Consider the following 18,235-nt stretch of genomic DNA (forward strand, 5'->3'; position numbering starts at 1 on the left):
TGAATCTCCACTGCACGTTTTTATTCATTCATCTGTCAACATAGTCACCAAATGTCAGTTTATGGTAATTGTGAATGAAGCTGCTGAAATGGGGACAGAACTGTTCATTTATTTGGTATATGTGAAGAGTGGTAGGGGAGTAGCTCTTTTTTTCTGATTTTGAGAAAATGGAGGTAAGGCAGTATGGGGCAGATTCAGCTTCCTTGGTGCTCACTCTGTGTCAGTCTTTTGGCAGACTGTGCAGGGGCCTGGCTGGACTTAATCCCAGGTTTACCATAGTTTTGTTTGCTAAAACTTCACCAGGGAAATTTTACATACCCACGATATGGAGATTTGCAATAGCAGGTAATTGTTTTCATAAGAAAGATTTAGGAGATTTTCAAAGGAGTATATATTTTGAATTGTCAGTTGCATAGTGCTAGCTAAGCAGTGCATCAAGACTTCTGGGGAAGCAGTGTCAGGGAACACATTTCAGTGTCGAGCTGTCAGCTGCGGTGCCGGATGGACTCTGCTTTGGCCTCTCCTTGCTTTGTTTGTGTGGACAAGACTTACTACACAGATCTGTAGCTCCTTCATGCTGATAATGATTGTGTGTGCCCAGAAGTCGTCTAGCTCCTCGACACTGGGCCATGGTGCAGAAAATGGTAGCTAGAAGAGCTAAGAGGCCAGGGTCTCCCTTTTTTGTTTCAAACCCAACAATAAGAAAGAGCTAAATTGATCTCTTCCCACTTCTCCCTTGAACATGCGCTCTTATGCACACAGTGATAGATGAGGTCCCAAAGAGAAGTTGAAGACCCAGGAAAACTAGAAAAATATATATAGAAAAAGAAAAATAATTATGCTAGTAATCAGAGATAAAATAATTGCTAGTGAGGGTTAATTTAGGTCAGAGTTTTTAAGAAGTTGACAGATTATATCACATTCATTGTCAAGTACAGGATGCAGTTTATTGAAGAAGGCTAACTTCTTAATATTAATTGCCGAAGGAATATAATACTTGAATTCACTTACAAGGAATTTTGAATAACAGACGAGGTCTGAAATAATGGTAATGTAGAAATATTCTCTCAGCTATTTTGAAGTCAACTCTTTAAAATTTGAGGATAGGGCCAGCCTGCTGGCTCAGGTGGTTGGAGCGCCACGTCCTAACGCCGAGGTCGCAGGTTCGATTCCCACATGGGCCAGTGAGCTGCACCCTCTACAGCTAAGATTGTGAACAACAGCTTTCCCTGGAGCTGGGCTGCTGTGAGCAGGTGCGGGCTGCTATGCTCCCGAGAGCAGCTGGCAGCCAGCTGGAGCTGCTATGTGCGGCCGTGGGCTACCGTGTGCTGCCGTGAGTGGCCGGCAGCCGGCGATAGCTGCAGTGAGCTGCTGTGAGCAGCTGACCTACGACCACCGACTGCCTCAGCCAGGAGGAGCGCAAGGCTCATAATACCAGCCTGGGCCAGGGAGCTGTGTCCTACACAGCTCGACTGAGAAACAACGACCGCAGGGGGAGTGGGGAGGTGGGAGGGGGTGGGGGAAATTTGAGGATAGACTTTTGTCTGAGGCCCTCATTCCTAGAATGGAGTAGCCAGAGGAGAGAAAAGGCCAGAGGAGAGAAGTGAGAGCCTTGTCACCTGCTCTGTCACAGTTGCTTTCAGCATGAGAAAGATACGCTAATAGGGTGGTCTCAGAACTGACTGTTTTGCTCCATTCCCTCAGAAGCCTTTATGCCATTAGGACCACTTAATGTCATTATGTCCACTTCACATCCTTTTCTGACTTCCTCAAAGATGTGAGTGCTCCTATAGTTCAGAGATTCTAGGACTAGGACTAGTGTAGAGAACTAAGACTAGTTCTCTCAGAATTTTTGCGGCCTGCTAATTCTGCTATGCCACGTGTTATTGTCATCATCTGTCATGAATTAAATGAAAGTCCATTTGTTTATTCATCCTTTTTGTAGTCTCATCTTCACACCACTCTGAGTTTCTTCTTTTGACCCCATCTCTCACAGTGTTCATTTTTTTCCAAGGTCTTTCTACTGACGTCTTTGAAATACCATGTTTGTGTTAAACCTCTCCAGGGGTTAAACTGTTTGTAGGATATTTCCCCATTGTTAAGGTAACTGAAGCCCGTCTTGCCCTGGTAATGTTACATTCCCTTTAGCCCTCTGAAGTTACCAGTGTGTTTTCCTGCACAGTGGTGGGTGCGTCAGCGGCAGAATCGGGATTTTCATCCTTTTCCATTCGCGTGCCTGTTCTGTTCCTTCAGCCTGGTTGGCTCCCATTGTCTCTCTGTAATTATTTATACCCTTTCACACACACATTTTCTGAGTTAGATGATAGGTTACATATAGTTACCTTAGTCATTATTCCTCCCATCTTTTGTGTGAAATCCCTTTTCCTCTGAAGTTCATGCTAATGATACAGTATCTGTACCCTCATCATCATCAGCTGTAGGCCCTGTGGTCTCATCCTTTGATTCATTGTCTTCTCTACTCTCCTCTCTGCCATTATCCTGAGGTGACGCCGAGTCCATGCGGATGACCCATCCAGTCCTCCCAGGCTCCTGGTTCCTGATACACCTCCATCTCTACTTCTCCTGGTGCTTTCATTGTTATTCCTCCTACATCTGCTTTTCGACATTACCAGCACCTCAAATTTTTAAAGTCTCTTCTGTTTTTACTCCTTGCCCATTGTGCCAAATCACACTTTTGCCAGTGCCCTGCACGTTGCCCTCTTACTCTTCCATTTACTGATGACAAACCCATAATCCCGGTTCAGTCCTGTGGTGAGCTCTCTCTGTCCTAGACGCAGGCTGTAAGTTGGAGAAAGAAGCCCACAACTACGCACATAGGTGCCATCTTCGTCTTGATGGGGCCTTCCGAACTGCTGTAACTAACTGCAGTGTGGCTTCCTGGATTAGCTCCTGCAGCAGAACGAGGAGACTGCTGGGAAAACTGGTGAAATCTGAATAAACTGTTAATAGTGATGTACCAGTGTTGGTTTCTTAGTTTTGACACATGTGCTGTGGTAATGAAGTTGTTTGCATTAGGGGAAATGGGGGAATTTTGGTAATATCTTTGTAGCATTTCTATAAATCTATAAGTATTTCTAAATAAAGTTCATTTTTTGAAAAAACAAACACTTGTAGATCACAGCAGCTAGCCATTTCTTAATGCCCTTCAAACTTTACCCTGTTATCTCCTCTGTCATTTACCTACTTGACTGAGAAAATCGAGGCCATCAAATGTGAATTCCCCTCAACCTCCTATCACACACACACACACACACACACACACACACCCCAAGAATAAGTTTGGAGGCATCCTAAGTCATGTGGATATGACTTGTCACAAGTAGATAGGAGTAAAGTCTTTTTCCCCCCCCATTTGTTCTCTGAAATCCCATCCACTGTACCTTCTCAGAGACTTTACTTCCACCATATTTTTGCTAATTGTTTGTTTACGTTTTGATTCTATTAGTACTTTTCCATTAGGATACTTTTATCTGAAATACAAATGGAAAATTTCTTTCCACTTGAGTTCATTTCTCTTCACCGTTTCACAGCTAAGGTTCTATAAAGAGCTGACTGCATTTCTAGTCCTCCCTTCCTCCCTCCCAGCCATTCCTCATCCCACTGAAATCGGGCTTTGGCACCCCCCACACTTCTATAAACTGCGCTCTTCAAGTCACCAGTGACCTCATTGTGGAAGCCAGTGAAGGCTTTTCAGTTCTTGCTCTTTTTTGACTTTAATATTTGAAATTTGTGAATTCTTCCATTAAAAAAATTGTACTGGAACTATCTTTGTTGTATACATGAGTTAGGAACTTACTAGGAAATAATTACCCATAACTCCACCATTCAGAAGTAAAAATATTCACATCTTGGGGCATATCTATATATACCCATTAAAAATGTATTTTAAAATGTGTTGAATGTAATTATATTCTCTCTATTCTACAGCCTGCCTTGGATACTTAATGTATTGTTGACATCTTTTCATGTCAGTGAATATACTTATCATCGCCTCTCTTCTCTAGTGCTATGTAGGTCTGGCTTCTACAATATCTGCTGGATTTCTAATGCTCCTCCTTTATCTCTTGCTAATTCATTCTCCTCCTGGCACCCTGAATGGTCTTTCTAAAGTGCAGATTTCATTCTGGACATTTTGTTGCCCAAATCTTTTCAGAGCTTTCCGTTGCCCTTGGGATATAAAATACAAACATTTCTGTGATACGGCTACTGCTTTCTCAGATCTTCTCTTTAGTTTTTAGCCTTATTGAACAAATGGATAATCTCCCAAAAGAACTTAGCTCTTTCTCCTTTCTGTTTTTGATCACAGTGAAATTGGAGAAAGCTAGAGTCAGTGAATTTGAGTTTAGGTGAAAGGTTAGGGTTAGAGATATCTAACTACATACATGGTCTTTCTCTTCCTTCCTGTATCCTCCTGCACAGTTTTTGCTGAGGCTTTGTTCTTGTCCCTTGAGCTTGTCCTTGACTTCTGCTTTGGGGTAGTTTCAGTCAATTTTTGGTTGCAATTCTGTAGCTTTACTTCAAACTCTGTGTCTCCTTATCCCGACTCTGCACTGAAAGTCAAAGTCTATGTTTATAGTCTTTTCAGGCCCTCAGGTTTTGTCCAAAACCATAAGTGTCCTTCGCCCAAAATCATTTCTATTTTCTCCTTTTTTCAAGCTTTATGTTCAGATTCAAAAGGCACCCCGCTCCCAGTATTGAATCCTGTAGATTTCATTTTTGCATTTTCTGTTTAGATTTTCCTTTCCTTGGAGTTGAGCTTTTTCCACTGTGGGTAATATTTTGTGGAATAAGTTATTTGAATGGATCTTTGGTTTCATGCAGGCCATCGTGAGGGAAAGACGGCAGGCATTCTGGGGGAAGGAAATGGAATGAGCAGAACCACAGAAGTAGAGAGTAAAAAGTTCTCATTTGGTTTTGAATTGGGAGGTAAAACAGTAATAGTTGAAGAGATATGGGTTGTCAGGTTGATGGGAACCTGAAATACTAAGAATTTTGACAATACGCGGTAGATTTAATTGACTGTTATAAGGGGGATAGGCATTGACCAGAGTGGTGCTTTAGGAAGATTGATCTTCCTGGATGGAAATACTTAGAGGCTGAGTCAGGGAAGCCAATTAGATATTTTATTCTAATCAGACATGAGTTAACAAAGGTTTGACTATAATGAAAGAGAATGTAGGCGGAATTTTGAAGGAAGGATTGACTAAATTTGGGACAAAATGATTGGATATGAGTGAGAAAGAGGAAGGAGTTTCAGATAACTGGGCTTTTGAGCCTGGCTGACCAGTCAACTGTTAAAACAGTGGTACCTTGATCAGTTGTTGATGAGATAGATATCCAGGAGGAGCAGGCCCCTGGAAATGCTACACAAGTCACGGGAGAAAAGAATCAAATACGTAATTCACAGCAGGGGTGGGGCCCCTCCCCAGGGATGGGGACAATTTAGAAATTTGTGGGAGAATTTTTTCATTGCAATTGTTATAACGACACCCCCACTCCCTGCATGTCCCCTATTATTCCTTGTGATTTAGTAGGCAGAGTTCTACCCAAAGTGTTAGTAGAGAACACCACTGTAGATAAAGAAAGGTCCAAGACAGTTCTAAACAGAGTTTATAGTTAAATAAATCCTGGGTATGCAGAGGGAAGTTAGAAAAGCAGAGAAACTTTTGAGGAATGGTTACTAAATAGGAAGAAAATGATAGGAAAAATAGGAAAAAAGTAAGTATAGTGCCGGTTGTGGAGGGGAAAGGAGGAAATAGTTTCAAGAAAAGGCAATCTAGAGAGGAGGAAGAGTATGGTGGGAGCACGGCATCCACGTCTGGTTCAGATCCTGGCTTGCTGCAAAAATTCAGAGCTGTGTTCTAATGGTCACAAGTCTCCTGGGGGTGGGAGTTGACTGCATGTGGCGTGGTTTAAATGGTGGTGAAGCTTATGCTCATTTTAATACCTCACTCCGTCCTTAGAAAGGACAATTGAGAAATAAGGCCCAGTTTCCATTCTGACTAATTTATAATTCAGAGGCATCATGTAAGACTATCCCTCCAGTACATGTAAATACATTAGAACTGGGCTCATTTAAATTAATTTGAAAGGAGCAATCTGGGGTGGGGAATTCAGAATTAGGGAGTGCAGTACTTTAAGCATTAAAATTAGATTTCTTCAACAGTCATAACTCTTACATTTCCTGCTTTAATTCATAAAGGAGAATGAGCAGAATACCATTCTGAGTAATGTGGGACTCTGATTGATAATTAAATAGCTTGAATTATTATTCTTAGGTTCTTAAGGGTTCTCCAGAAATCTTTACAATGGGAAGTAATCTTAGGAAAACCCTGTTGTAAGTGGTAGTTAGGTTCTGAGACCAAGGTATTAAAAATGTTGAGCTTTTAATATTTGTGCAGTGTGGTAGTTGGGCACTACTGAAAGATTTGTAGGTAGAATGTAAAGAGAACTAAACCAAGATCTCCTTGTTTTGTGGTGAGATCATTTAAGATCTACTCTCAGAAACTTTCAAGTAGATAACACAGTATTATTAACTATAGTCACCGTGCTGGTTGCCAAAACTTGTTAATCTTATAACTGGAAGTTTATACCATTTGCCCAATATCTCTCTCCTTTCCCCCCACCCTCCAGCCTCTGGTAACCACCACTCTACTCACTGAGTTTGGCTTTTTAGATTCTGCAGATAAGTAATATACGGTATTTGTCTTTGCCTGTCTGACTTATTTTACTTTAAGCTTTGATATCTTAACGTTGCTTTTGAAAGGTTACTCATGAAATTCATTAGCTTATTATTTTAATTTGATGCTCCCAGATAATTTTTTAAATAATCACGAGAGTGTTAAGTGCTAAGCAGAAAGTGGGAAGAATTGTGGGGGAAGCTGTGAGATCGATAAGCGGGGGTGGGGGGTGGGGAGGATGTCCTTGTTTTAAGCATCGTTGGTATATACCTCATGGTGATGGGACAGCTATTACAAGGGAGTAATGTAAATTAAAATGGAAATCTGTGACCCTTAATTCACTCCCCATTGCTCTAAGGCTAAAGAGGAAAATCCTTCATTTGGTTCCCAGTGCCCTGCATGTCTAGTCCCACCAATCTCACCAGCTTTATCTCATACCACGCCTCCTTTCCCCAGATTAACATGAAAAGATGGTGAATGGGAATGTAAGGGTGGATTTATTCATTTTACTTTGCCTGCTATATTGTTATAAACAGATTTTAAAATCTCATTCTGGTGATTGTGGTTGAGAGAAGCATAAGCAAAACATATTCCCTAGCTATATTTTCTGGGCTGGAATTCTGCATTGAATCTTGACTAACTGTATGGAGATATTCTTCTCTTTTACAGGTTTCTCCACATATAAAAATCTGTTGTTAACATACGGGAAAAAATGGCAGCGGAAACACAGACACTGAACTTTGGGCCTGAATGGTGAGTTTTCAAAATCTCATCTTGTTGATGTAGGATAACTAGTACAGTAGTAAGGTGTTTGTACAGGTGTTGGGTGGTTTTTGAGACTCGTTTATGTGCCTCGTTGAAAATAATGTAGCTATTCTAGGAATTATATTTTATTAGTGACTACATTCTGTATTTTAAAAAAATTTCTTGGTCTGGTTATGTAATGGTAACGGAATTAAAACTCCCCACAATCCCACCACCCTACCAAATTAATTTACTTTTTGTTTGAGCCTTTGTCTAGGTGCATATACAATTTTATATAATTGTTAACGTTTTTATGTGTATATATTTTCTGCTACAATATTGTTTTGTGAGTGCTGTTCATAGACTCATTTGAAAAATAGTTTTATTTGAATTTTATTTTATTGATGGGCTAGGCAGGTTGTCCAGAATTACATTGGCTGTTAACAGTAGCCCATAGAGGATTGAGTCTCTTACAGATGTGTTTGGCCCGAATATGGAATTCTCATGGAATTTTGAGATCCATCACATTGTAGTGTGACTTTTACCCTCTCTTCTTCCTTCCCCCCCAAAGTTGGTGATTGGACATCCTCTTGTCAGTAGTGTGAATAATGATAGTTGCTTTTTCCATTTCAAGCCTCGAACCAAGCCTCATCTACTTAACATAAAGCAGACAAATGAGAATAGTGCCTTAAATATTCTTGGTTGTTCAGGTGATGGTAGTTTGATAAATGATACAGACTCCTGTAGTAACTCCCTATCTGAAGAACTCTTTTTAAATGAATTTCTTTCTGTATGTAATTCTAAATTTTCTTGGTCTTTAACAGCTAGTATTTGGAGACTGAGGAAAAGTCGCTATTTGAAGTTCTAAGAACTGATGCAACTTCTATACTTTAAGAGTTTATTTTGGAAATGTTGATACAAGTAATACTGCAGCTATTTTAGTTCTTTAAAAATAATTTTTTATATTTACATTTTATTTTTATTTTTATAATTAAAAATTTTTTCTCATTATCAAATCAATACAGGTTTCCAAAAGTAGAGTGTTCCTATGAAACCTTTCATAAGCCAAAATAGCATAAAGCAAAGAAGCAATTACTTTAGGGACACATCTTGCTAAGGGATGCACAGAATCAAGCTCTGATGGCTTGTTGCTGAGATGTTGAGTGTAGATCCTGGGGAAAGAGCTGGTGGGGTCTCTCTGCTGCTTGGGTTGCCGCCCTGCCAAACTGTTTTCGCTAGTTGCCTTTTTTTGTAGAAGTGAAAATCCTCTTTGGGTTTCTTTCAGTTAACAAAAATAGGTACTAATGTAGATTTTTTTGTAAAAGCGAAGTGGCGTAAAGCGAACTTTTGAAAAGTGGGGGTTACCTATATATGTTTCTAGAAAAATTAGAAATTACAAGTAAGCCAGAAGAAGATATAATCACCCTAATTTCATCATTTGTGATACCACTGTAAATAGGTTGGTGTTATCTTTCCAGGTGTTTTATGTATGCTTATTTGTATATATATACACATTTATTTTCACAAAAATGGGATCATACTGTACATTCAATTTTGTAACATACTTTAAGAAAATAACCACATCAAAAGTATCTTTATTAATACATATTTTCTATGAAGTAGTTGCATTGTATGGATGTATCATCATTTAACTAGTCTTCAAGATGTCGCATATATAGGCTGTTCTCAGTTTTTCATTATTATAAAAATATTTTTGATGAACATTCTTGTAGCTAACTCTTTATTCACATCTTACTAACTTCCTTTACCAGGTGGATTTAAATAGCTTATTTGTTAACTGTTTGTGTGCCGCTCTTTGGCCTTTATCTGGAATTTATAACTGCTTCTCTTTTGCATTTACATTCTCATGTCTCTTTCTTTGTGAAAACATGACAGAAGTCGTCATCTAATTTAAGGAAGTGTTTTTCCTCCAGTATCTCTCCGTAAAGAGGTAACAAAAAGACTCCAGGTAACAACTCCAGGAATGTAGCCAAACAACAGAAGAAAGCTCCTGGTCCTGTCCTCGAGTCAGGACACATTTAGCTTGATGCCCTGCACCACGGGTTGGCCTGTGTGGCTGTAAATCAAGGTGTTGTAAGTAGTTGTATTGGAATACAGCCACACCCATTTGTTTCCGCATTTGGCTGCTTTCACACTGCAGTGGCAAGGTTTAGTAGTTAAAACAAAGGCCATCTGGCTCAAAAAACTCCCATATTTATTCTCTGGCCCTTTACAGAAAAAAGTTTGCTGACTCTTGCCCTAAACCATGGGTTCCCAGAGGCATTTCAGTGTGTCACTGACCCAGTCTATCCATCGTGGCTTACACCTTACACATCCATTTCATCGGTACTCTCAAGTTTTGTTTGATGGTATTTTGTTTGACTAGCCCAGTGTTTTTTTTTTGGTTGTTGTTGTTTTTTAAACAAAATTTGAATTGCGGTAACTAGTAGAGAACAGTTAACAGTACCGTGCTTAAACAGTAGCTTTACCTAATGGTTACCTCTGTTACCCTGCAGGCATTAGAACTTAGAAGCTTTCCCTTGGTCAGCTGAAATGCTGGTAATCTGAGGAGTGGAGGTTTAAGTAGGCATACTGCCTTCTTTGTACCATCTATCAAAATTCCTTCTGGCAAAGGGAATATATGAGACCCTTAAGTAACTCAGGTATCCCTGAGCTAGAAAGCTGCTGTGTTTTTCTGCATGTTATATTCCATTCATTGTGAAACTTGAGGTGAGGAGCTGTGTCCAGAATACTTGAGAATCAAAGTATAGAATGTTACCATTGAATCAGTGTGTAACTCTGAAGCATACAGAAACATTTAGTGATACTACATTCTGTTTACTAAAATCATCGTTTTTACAATGATGTAAAACAGTGTTCAGTAAGAGATGAATAAAATGAAGAGATTTATTTATTTGTACCTGGGATAGTAGTGAAGATGGGAGAGCATTGAAAATTGTGGTAGGGACAGACCCTGAATGACTATGAGCATGGACTTTTTAATTTTTTAAGGTCTGTGGAATCATTAGGTCTTAGTTTATCTTTATATTTAGAATAAAGAAATGTATTACATAATCACCAAAGTAATTTAAAGGGTGTGATAGATTTAAGGAGAAGTAAATCATTTCTAGGTATGAAACAGTAGTCACTTTGCGTCTTTCTCAAATGTTACCACCTTAGACCTTTCCTGACCATCTATGTAACACTTTCCCTTTATTCCACGTCTCCCCTGTTTAATTTTTCCTCCATGGTCTATATCAAAATATAACATACCAAATATTTTACTGTTATTTTCTTTATTATTTATATTCCATCCTCCAGCCCCCACTAGACTGTGAACTCCATTGAGGGCAGGTACTTTGGTCTCAGTTTTTGTGTAGTTTGTTCACTGCTGTATCTTCAGTTCTTAGCACATAGTAGGTACTCAAATTATCTGTGAAATGAATAGGTGAATTGTTGGAAAGGAAGGTTGTTCTTAATGTTTTGCTATTGTAAATACATATATACATCCTTGAGCAGTTTTATTTGTATTGCTGATACTTTGGATTAATTTTTTGGAAGTGGAATTATTAAATCAAAAGTTTTCATTTTTAAGGCTTTTGTATGATATATGGACAGATTGACCATCTGAAGGATTGTATGAATTTAATTCCCATCCCTTACCTGTTTACTTCACCCTTGACAAAACATTAAGTACTACATTTAAACTTTTTTTAGTTCTAAATCTGGTAGATTGGGACTTTTAAGAATTTTTTGTTTTTAGTCCAAATAACAAAATAATTAATGTTCATTCCAGAAACCCTTGACTGTTTATTAGCTTTTTTTTCCACTGGCCAATTAGTTCTGTGAGGGCCAGGCAGGTACTTGTGTCTGGCCAAGTTCCTGAGGATCTAAAGCTCTCTCCTTTTCCCCTTACTGATCTCTTTCCACCACCCGCCCCAATCCTCCTCGTTCTGTTTCTCTTCCTTTCTCCTCCTTTCTACTTAATCTCTCTTCTCCTAGGCAGTCACTGCCTCCCCCACTCCCCAGGTGAAAGGGCGATAAAAATATTCCTGAGGACAGAAAGTACAAGGGGGCAAGAAACTGCAGGTTTCAGAGAGGAACTCCCAGATGTTTGCTTTTACTCTAACGTGAAGTGTAGAAAAGATGAGCTGGGAGGCAGCCCTTCTATGTTAAGAAGTTTTGGATTTTATTTGATCATTGTGTGCCAGTGAAGAGTTATTAAGCAGGGAGTTTTTAATTCAGATTTGCATTTGAAATAAACATCTCACGGTAGTCTGGAAAGTGGAGGATGGACTATGACTGGTTACATTGTTTAGGATGCTGTTGCCGCAGCCCAGGTAAAAATGAAAGTGTGAACAATAACAGTTTAGTTAATCACAGAATGGCTTGAGAGACTGAGGATTTAAAACTGGTGGGACGCGGTAATTGGGTACGGGAGATACCAGAAGGTGAGGCGTCAAGGATGACCCCCACCTAATCCAGTGGCTGAGTAGAAGGTGGTGTCTTTACCTGCCTTGGGAAGACAGATGATGAAGGGGGTTGGGATGAATAAACTGAATAGGGGTTTGGGGCGTGTTAAACCTGAGGGTTGTTTGTGGTTCTATATGAAAGTCTTACTCTAGGGGAGAGATCAGAGCCAGAAGTGAGAATCACGAGCTTATACAGTTGTCCTTTGACTGCCATGCCGTCATACCTCTACACTGAGGTTGTAAATTGCTTTTATAAGCTGCAGTTTGGATGTTGGACAACTAACAAGTGAAGGTTTTGGAGTATCATGGAGTTTTAGGAGGCCCTGCTGGCGCTACCTGTCAGTTACTGCTCATAGTAGGACGGGCTCCTGTGTTTGACAGATCTCAGGATGGCCAGGAGGAGCAAAGTGATAAGGGTAGAAAAATGGCCCTTCCATTTAGTGTTGAGGTTACTGATGAACTTCGCTGGAGCAGTGGAATGGTAGGGGAGAAGCCAGGTGGCATTGGGTTTGGAAGGGACCGGGGAAGTGAGGATGCAGAGATGTTTCTGAGATAAAGAGGAAAGATGAGCAGTGGCGCATGGCGAGAGGGGTGCTGCGTTAGTGGGGTTGTAAACGAACCACTATTGGATGTATTTAGAGACTGAGGGGAAAGCAAGTAGGGAGGGATTGAATTTCTAGAAGAGAGGGTTGTGTGGAGTGAGATTCTAGAGGAATGAGAGATCACTGGTGGGTTTTTAAGAAAGGATATTACCCAAATATGTGTTAGTTTTCCCAGCTATCTCTAGGTGAAGAGGGACTTGGAATAGGATTTGTTGATTATTGAATAGAGCACAACCATTATCCTGCTTCACACTACCATCTCTAATTTTGAATTCCTCTCAGCTTGCCTTCTTGGTCTCGTCTCGTCACAGTAGCTGGAGGAATCTCTTGAGAATGCACTGTGGTTATTCATGGTAGGTCTGGTGTGTATAAGGAGTTCCGTCCCGGACATTGGAAAGCCCTTGGTGGAGTTGGGGGTAGGGTGGGGTGCGGGGAGCGCATGGCGCATTGGAAGGGAACTGGGTGCTGAGTGGATTTGAAACCTTGTGAGGAGCAGATGAAGAAATTAGGGATGTTGGGCCATGAGGAAAGTCTCTGGTGAGACAAGTGACTGACAATACTGGAGTGATTTCACTCTAAAGAGTGCTTAGATGTGCCCTCTAGTGGTAGAAATTATGGAGTATATTGGTTCAGTGTAAGAAAGATTTTAAAATAAATAATTTCTAATAAAAATGTATATTTTAAAATTAATGTTCAGTAGGATAAACCTTGTCCTCTTTAAGTGAAATTTGGAGACCTTTTTGGCAAGATCTTGGTCTTGTTAATCATAAAAACCTGAGTTTGAATCTTTGTTCCCCTCCCTATGACTGGGCAAGTTGTTTAACCTGTTGGCTTCATTTTTCTTCTCTGTTATATTGGGGTTCTTATTAAGCTTAAAAGAGATTAAATGAGGTAACGTATGTCTAAAAATCCCAGCCTCAGTTCTTAGTGGATATTCCAGTGTTTCAGGAACGAGCTCAACTTGACATGAATTTCTGGAAAGCCGTTTCCTGGAAGGTCCTTTAGCAGTGGTTGTTGCATCACTCCTTTGTGGGCATGTTGTTTTCTTACCTGGTTGTTTAACCTGTCTCATAGGAGTTGGACAAAGGATAATGGGAAGAAAAACAAAAGATCAACCTAGTAGCAATGAGCACGCCTAGAGCCCAGACTGTGGTCTTAACATACAGTAAAGGGAATCTGGATTCCTGAAGAAATGGTTGATTCTAGGTCTGAGGCAAGAAATCATATAAGCAGAGTCTGGAACATTTTGACGTACCAGATAGAAAGGAAGCTGTTAAAGACTAAGAGGGTTGTGTCAGACGGACTCAGGAGCCAACCTGAAGTCTCTTACTGGTCAAAGATGAGACAATTTCAGTATTGTTAAGAATAATTACAGTGAGTTGAAATACATTAATAAAAAATAATTTGTTATCATCAGAGGATGCTAGTGAACCAAGTAATTATTTTTGAAAACAAACAAGAAAGAATCAAGGCTTTTTCTTTCCTTTCCTATATAAGGTATACTATTAAGTAATGATACCAAGTAGTATATGAGGGAAGTTTCTCTTAGTTTCTCTAAATAAAGAAGGAATGACAGAATAAAGTCACTTTGTAACCCTGTGAAGTTAGGGATCTAAGCATTGGCCATAGGGATGCTAGCCTCACAGACCCAACCGGCAGTACGTGCCTCCTGGTGGAGTAACACACCGCCACTTGGAAGTAGTCTTGCCAAATCTGATTAGGTCTCTACATGCAGTGACCAATTTACATGAAATGCAGAGAACAGACGTGTTAAACTGTATCACAGGGATAAAATCAAAGTCCAGACTTAAAAATAAATCCTTATCTTGTAGTGATAGCATTCTGAAATATTTACAGATAAAATGATAACTTCGAAGATTTCCTCAAACTTAAAAATAATTTCCGTCAAAAAATCTTGAAAGCCAAAGATTTCCTTTAACATTATCAAAGGAGTATTAATTAGATGGGGCAGTAGAAGGAGCAGGAATTGGCCATGGATTGTTGGTTTGGGGCTGGTGGTTGGTCTGTGGGAGTTCCTTATGTTCTTGGTACTTTTGTCTATATTCAAAATTGTCCATTATCTAATATTTAATGTTTTTTTAAAAAGGTGGAAAGAGAAGATAGAAACATTGGAAAAAAAAATCTAGTCTCACTTTACTAATACATATTCCTTTTTTTTTTTTTTTGGTGTTTTTACATTTTTATACCTATGCATACATTTTTCTGCCATTTTTGAATAATATTCAAGTATTTACTGTGCTTGGCCTTCAAATTTTTAAATATGTAATTAGTAGATTATTCCTCTTTTTTACTTTTGTGAATAAAACTTAGCGATTCTGGGTGCTTTTTTTTTTAATGCTTCTGTTGAAGCACAATTTTGTTAATTTCTTTTGTTAAAGAAAAATTTAGGCTAAACTATCAAATTAAAGTACCTTGGTCCTTTTCGCCCTTGGTGTCTGCTACTTTATAGAACTTTGGGCAGCTTCCTGGTGATCAGCTACTCCTGATAACTAGTTTTCCTACTTGCTGTTTGACACAGTGCTGGAATAGCATCTTTCTCTTGCCAGTTTTTGCTAAGGTTTTTCCTTCCCCTGTGTGTTTTGTTTTTTTTTAAAATAAAAACATCTCGTGAAATTAAACAAAATGCTCTTTCCCCAGTTCCATTTCTCAGAGGCAACTGCTGTTATGAGCTCAGAGTATATTTTTATATTTTTCTTCATAGCAGTAAATATAGCTTCTATATATTTTTGTACTTCACTCTTCACTGCATTTTCATATTCTCTACACTGATCATTAATTGCTTTCATTAAAAATGAATTATGAAACATTGCAGACGTATAAAAGTATAAATCGTAACAAACCTCCATGTACTCAGCACCAAGTTGAAAAAATAAAACATTGCAGTTATAATGAAAGCACCCTTTATACTCTCCATCCCTTTGCAGATAGAACTTTATCTTGAATTTTGTATTTGTCAGTTCATGTTTGTTTCTATGCTTTTGTTATGTTTTTGTTATGTGTTCTTAAACAGTATAAACCTATTTGCAAATTTATATGAATTATGTGTAAAAATGTCATCTTTTTATAAGCTGTATTTTGCCTTTTATATAGCATACTTTGTTACATATTTTAATTAAATAGCACATCATTCTTTGAAGTGGTTCTAATTTATAATCCCACAAATACTACTTGAGAATTTCCATTGTTTTACATCCTTACCAACAAGTGGTATTGTCAGATTTATTAATTTTTATTAATCTGATGGGTATAAGATGATATCTCACTTTTGTTTCAATCATGTTACTTTTTTAATTTGGAGAACTGTCCCCTCCGTACCTCCCAACTTTCTCAGGGACATGCCACAATACCTTTTAAGTTAAGGAATTGCCACATGGTTGTCTAGTTATTTCTCAATGAATTGCTCTCTTAAAATCTTGGATGCCTTGATATAATGGGATTTCTTTCTGTTCTTTTCAAGAATGAAAATGAAAAATTTTATAGTATGTTATATAAAAATAAAAAGTTCATAGTTCCAGAATATTTGACAATTCATTTTTATATATTCTTTGTGTCTCCTGTTCTAGGCTCCGAGCTCTGTCCAGTGGTGGGAGCATTACATCCCCTCCTCTTTCTCCAGCATTGCCGAAGTATAAATTAGCAGACTATCGTTATGGCAGAGAAGAAATGTTAGCACTTTTCCTTAAAGACAACAAGGTAAAAAAGTAGGAAAGAGTTTAGAATTATGAATGAGTTTTGGGGTATGTACAATGATGTACTGATGACATGAAATACCCATGGTTTTTCTCTCTAACGTACCTTTTTTCTGCGTTGAAACCTGCAGTAGTTAACAGAGGCTCTTTCTTCTAAGTGTAATGTACTCCATTTTTTAGAGAAGACCTAAGATTTCATTATAGGAGTAGAAAGCTTCATGGAAAAAATAATAATAGTCAGCACTTAACGTTTTGTCTAATTAGTTTAGTCTTAGCTTCTGTTGCTTGTCTATTTCTATCCCAGTTTGATGGCTGAGAAAGGAAGAATTTCTCCCTTTATTGCACCTCTTCTTTCCAGTTAGAAGTTAGAAGAGTAAGAAGAGGAATTGTTGCTCTCATTCTTTTCCTTTTTGAGTGAAATGTAAAATTTTTAGTGGAGAGGAAATCTTAAAATGTGATGCCACATTTGTGTCACTTATAAATGATCAAATCACAAACAGTATAAAGTATACTTTTATCTGACTAGTGAGAAATAGTATTTTCTATTTTTAAAATATACTTTGTTTTTAATTTTATCAGTGGATTGAGAATCTCCAGTTTTAATGATGGTTGCTGAGGATAGAGTTGCTTACAAAACTCTCCTTACTATCTTGGGTTTTGAGTTAAATGTAGAGATTTTTACTCTTCCACTGTGCACTCTGGAATACCGGAGTTAGTGCTATATCATATCTGATGGGAAGATGGGATGGGTGACTGGGGTTTTTAATATTTGACCCTTCAGAATGCGTAAGTACCACCATAGTTACTTGTGTCTGAATAAACTTTAATCCATATTTATAATAATTAGCAACAGGTAAACAGAAGAGTGATTTTTTTTTTTTCTTGTTTTACCTTCTTGAATTGGAGGGATAGCGTTAATCTCATGTGTTTGGACAAACAGATACCTTCAGACCTTCTGGATAAAGAATTTCTGCCTATCCTCCAGGAGGAGCCCCTGCCGCCGTTGGCTCTTGTACCCTTCACGGAAGAAGAACAGGTTTGTGCCTCGCTGTGGGCTTTAGGTCAAACCCTTGTTCCTCCCACTGAGGCATGAAAAGAGGACGTTACGATATACTGAGGCTCTAAGGAGTATTCCTGTGTCCCCACAGGTCTGCTTCCTTCTTACTGTTTTCTTGGTGTGTGGATGCCTCTCTTAGTTGACTAGATTCTGCTTTTGATCTGAAGCAGCTGAGTGTTACGTAGAGATAAGGCAGTGTTTCTAGAACCTTCAGGACAATGGCAACCATCCCTTAGAACTCATGTGAGTAGAGAGAGAGTTATTTTGTGAGGGAAGGAGGGCCTTTTTTTCCAGAAAAAGACTTTTTCAGAAGTAATGGCAACCTGAATTTTCACCAATGCATTCTACCATTAGAGGAAAATGTAGATCTTCAGCTTAAAATGTGCTTAAAAATGCTTTCTGTCACCAATTTTTTAAGTGATATTATGAGAAAATTAGACTTTTGGGTTGAAAAGTAGCAGATTTTGTGTTGTCCTATTATAGTATACTATGTCCAAAGATAAATAAGAGAGTTTCTGATTTCAAGGGACTTACGGTGATTGCAGTAAAATGGAGAAACGAGATCTTTGTTGGATGCTGGAATGCCACTTTAAATGAAGAATCATTACTTTTTTTTAAAAAGACAGCTTTGTTGATGCAATAACATGCCGTAAAATTCATCCTTTTAAAGTATACAATTTAGTGGTTTTTAGTATATTCACAGAGTTGTATAACTATCACAACTACCTAATTCCAGAACATTTCATTATTACTTTTGTGACAACCCTGGATGCTTCCTCTATACTCTTGCAATATTTTACATGAGGAAGTCACTCTATTATGAAAGAAAAGCTTATTAAAAGAACTCTATTACAACTGTGTTAGGTTCTAAGAAAGGTGCAGTATTCATCTTTGGTGATTTTTCAGCACCAAACTTTCATAAGCAATTTTTGTTTGTTTATGGTTTTCT

General features: G+C 38.5%; 1 protein-coding gene across 4 annotated transcripts in view; it reads left to right on the top strand.

Annotated features, from left to right (window-relative positions):
• GIGYF2 (GRB10 interacting GYF protein 2) overlaps positions 1–18,235 on the top strand; it is a 119,027-nt gene that overhangs the window by 16,762 nt on the left and 84,030 nt on the right. For all 4 annotated transcript variants that reach the window (XM_019739766.2, XM_019739767.2, XM_019739768.2 and 1 more), the window contains exons 3-5: positions 7,371–7,454; positions 16,104–16,233; positions 17,170–17,265. In XM_019739766.2, the coding sequence (XP_019595325.2) occupies positions 7,414–7,454; positions 16,104–16,233; positions 17,170–17,265 (267 nt within the window). In that variant the 5' untranslated portion in view covers positions 7,371–7,413. The remainder of the gene's footprint in view (positions 1–7,370; positions 7,455–16,103; positions 16,234–17,169; positions 17,266–18,235) is intronic.

This window comes from Rhinolophus sinicus, linkage group LG01 (assembly GCF_036562045.2).
Source record: "Rhinolophus sinicus isolate RSC01 linkage group LG01, ASM3656204v1, whole genome shotgun sequence".
Taxonomy (NCBI): domain Eukaryota; kingdom Metazoa; phylum Chordata; class Mammalia; order Chiroptera; family Rhinolophidae; genus Rhinolophus; species Rhinolophus sinicus.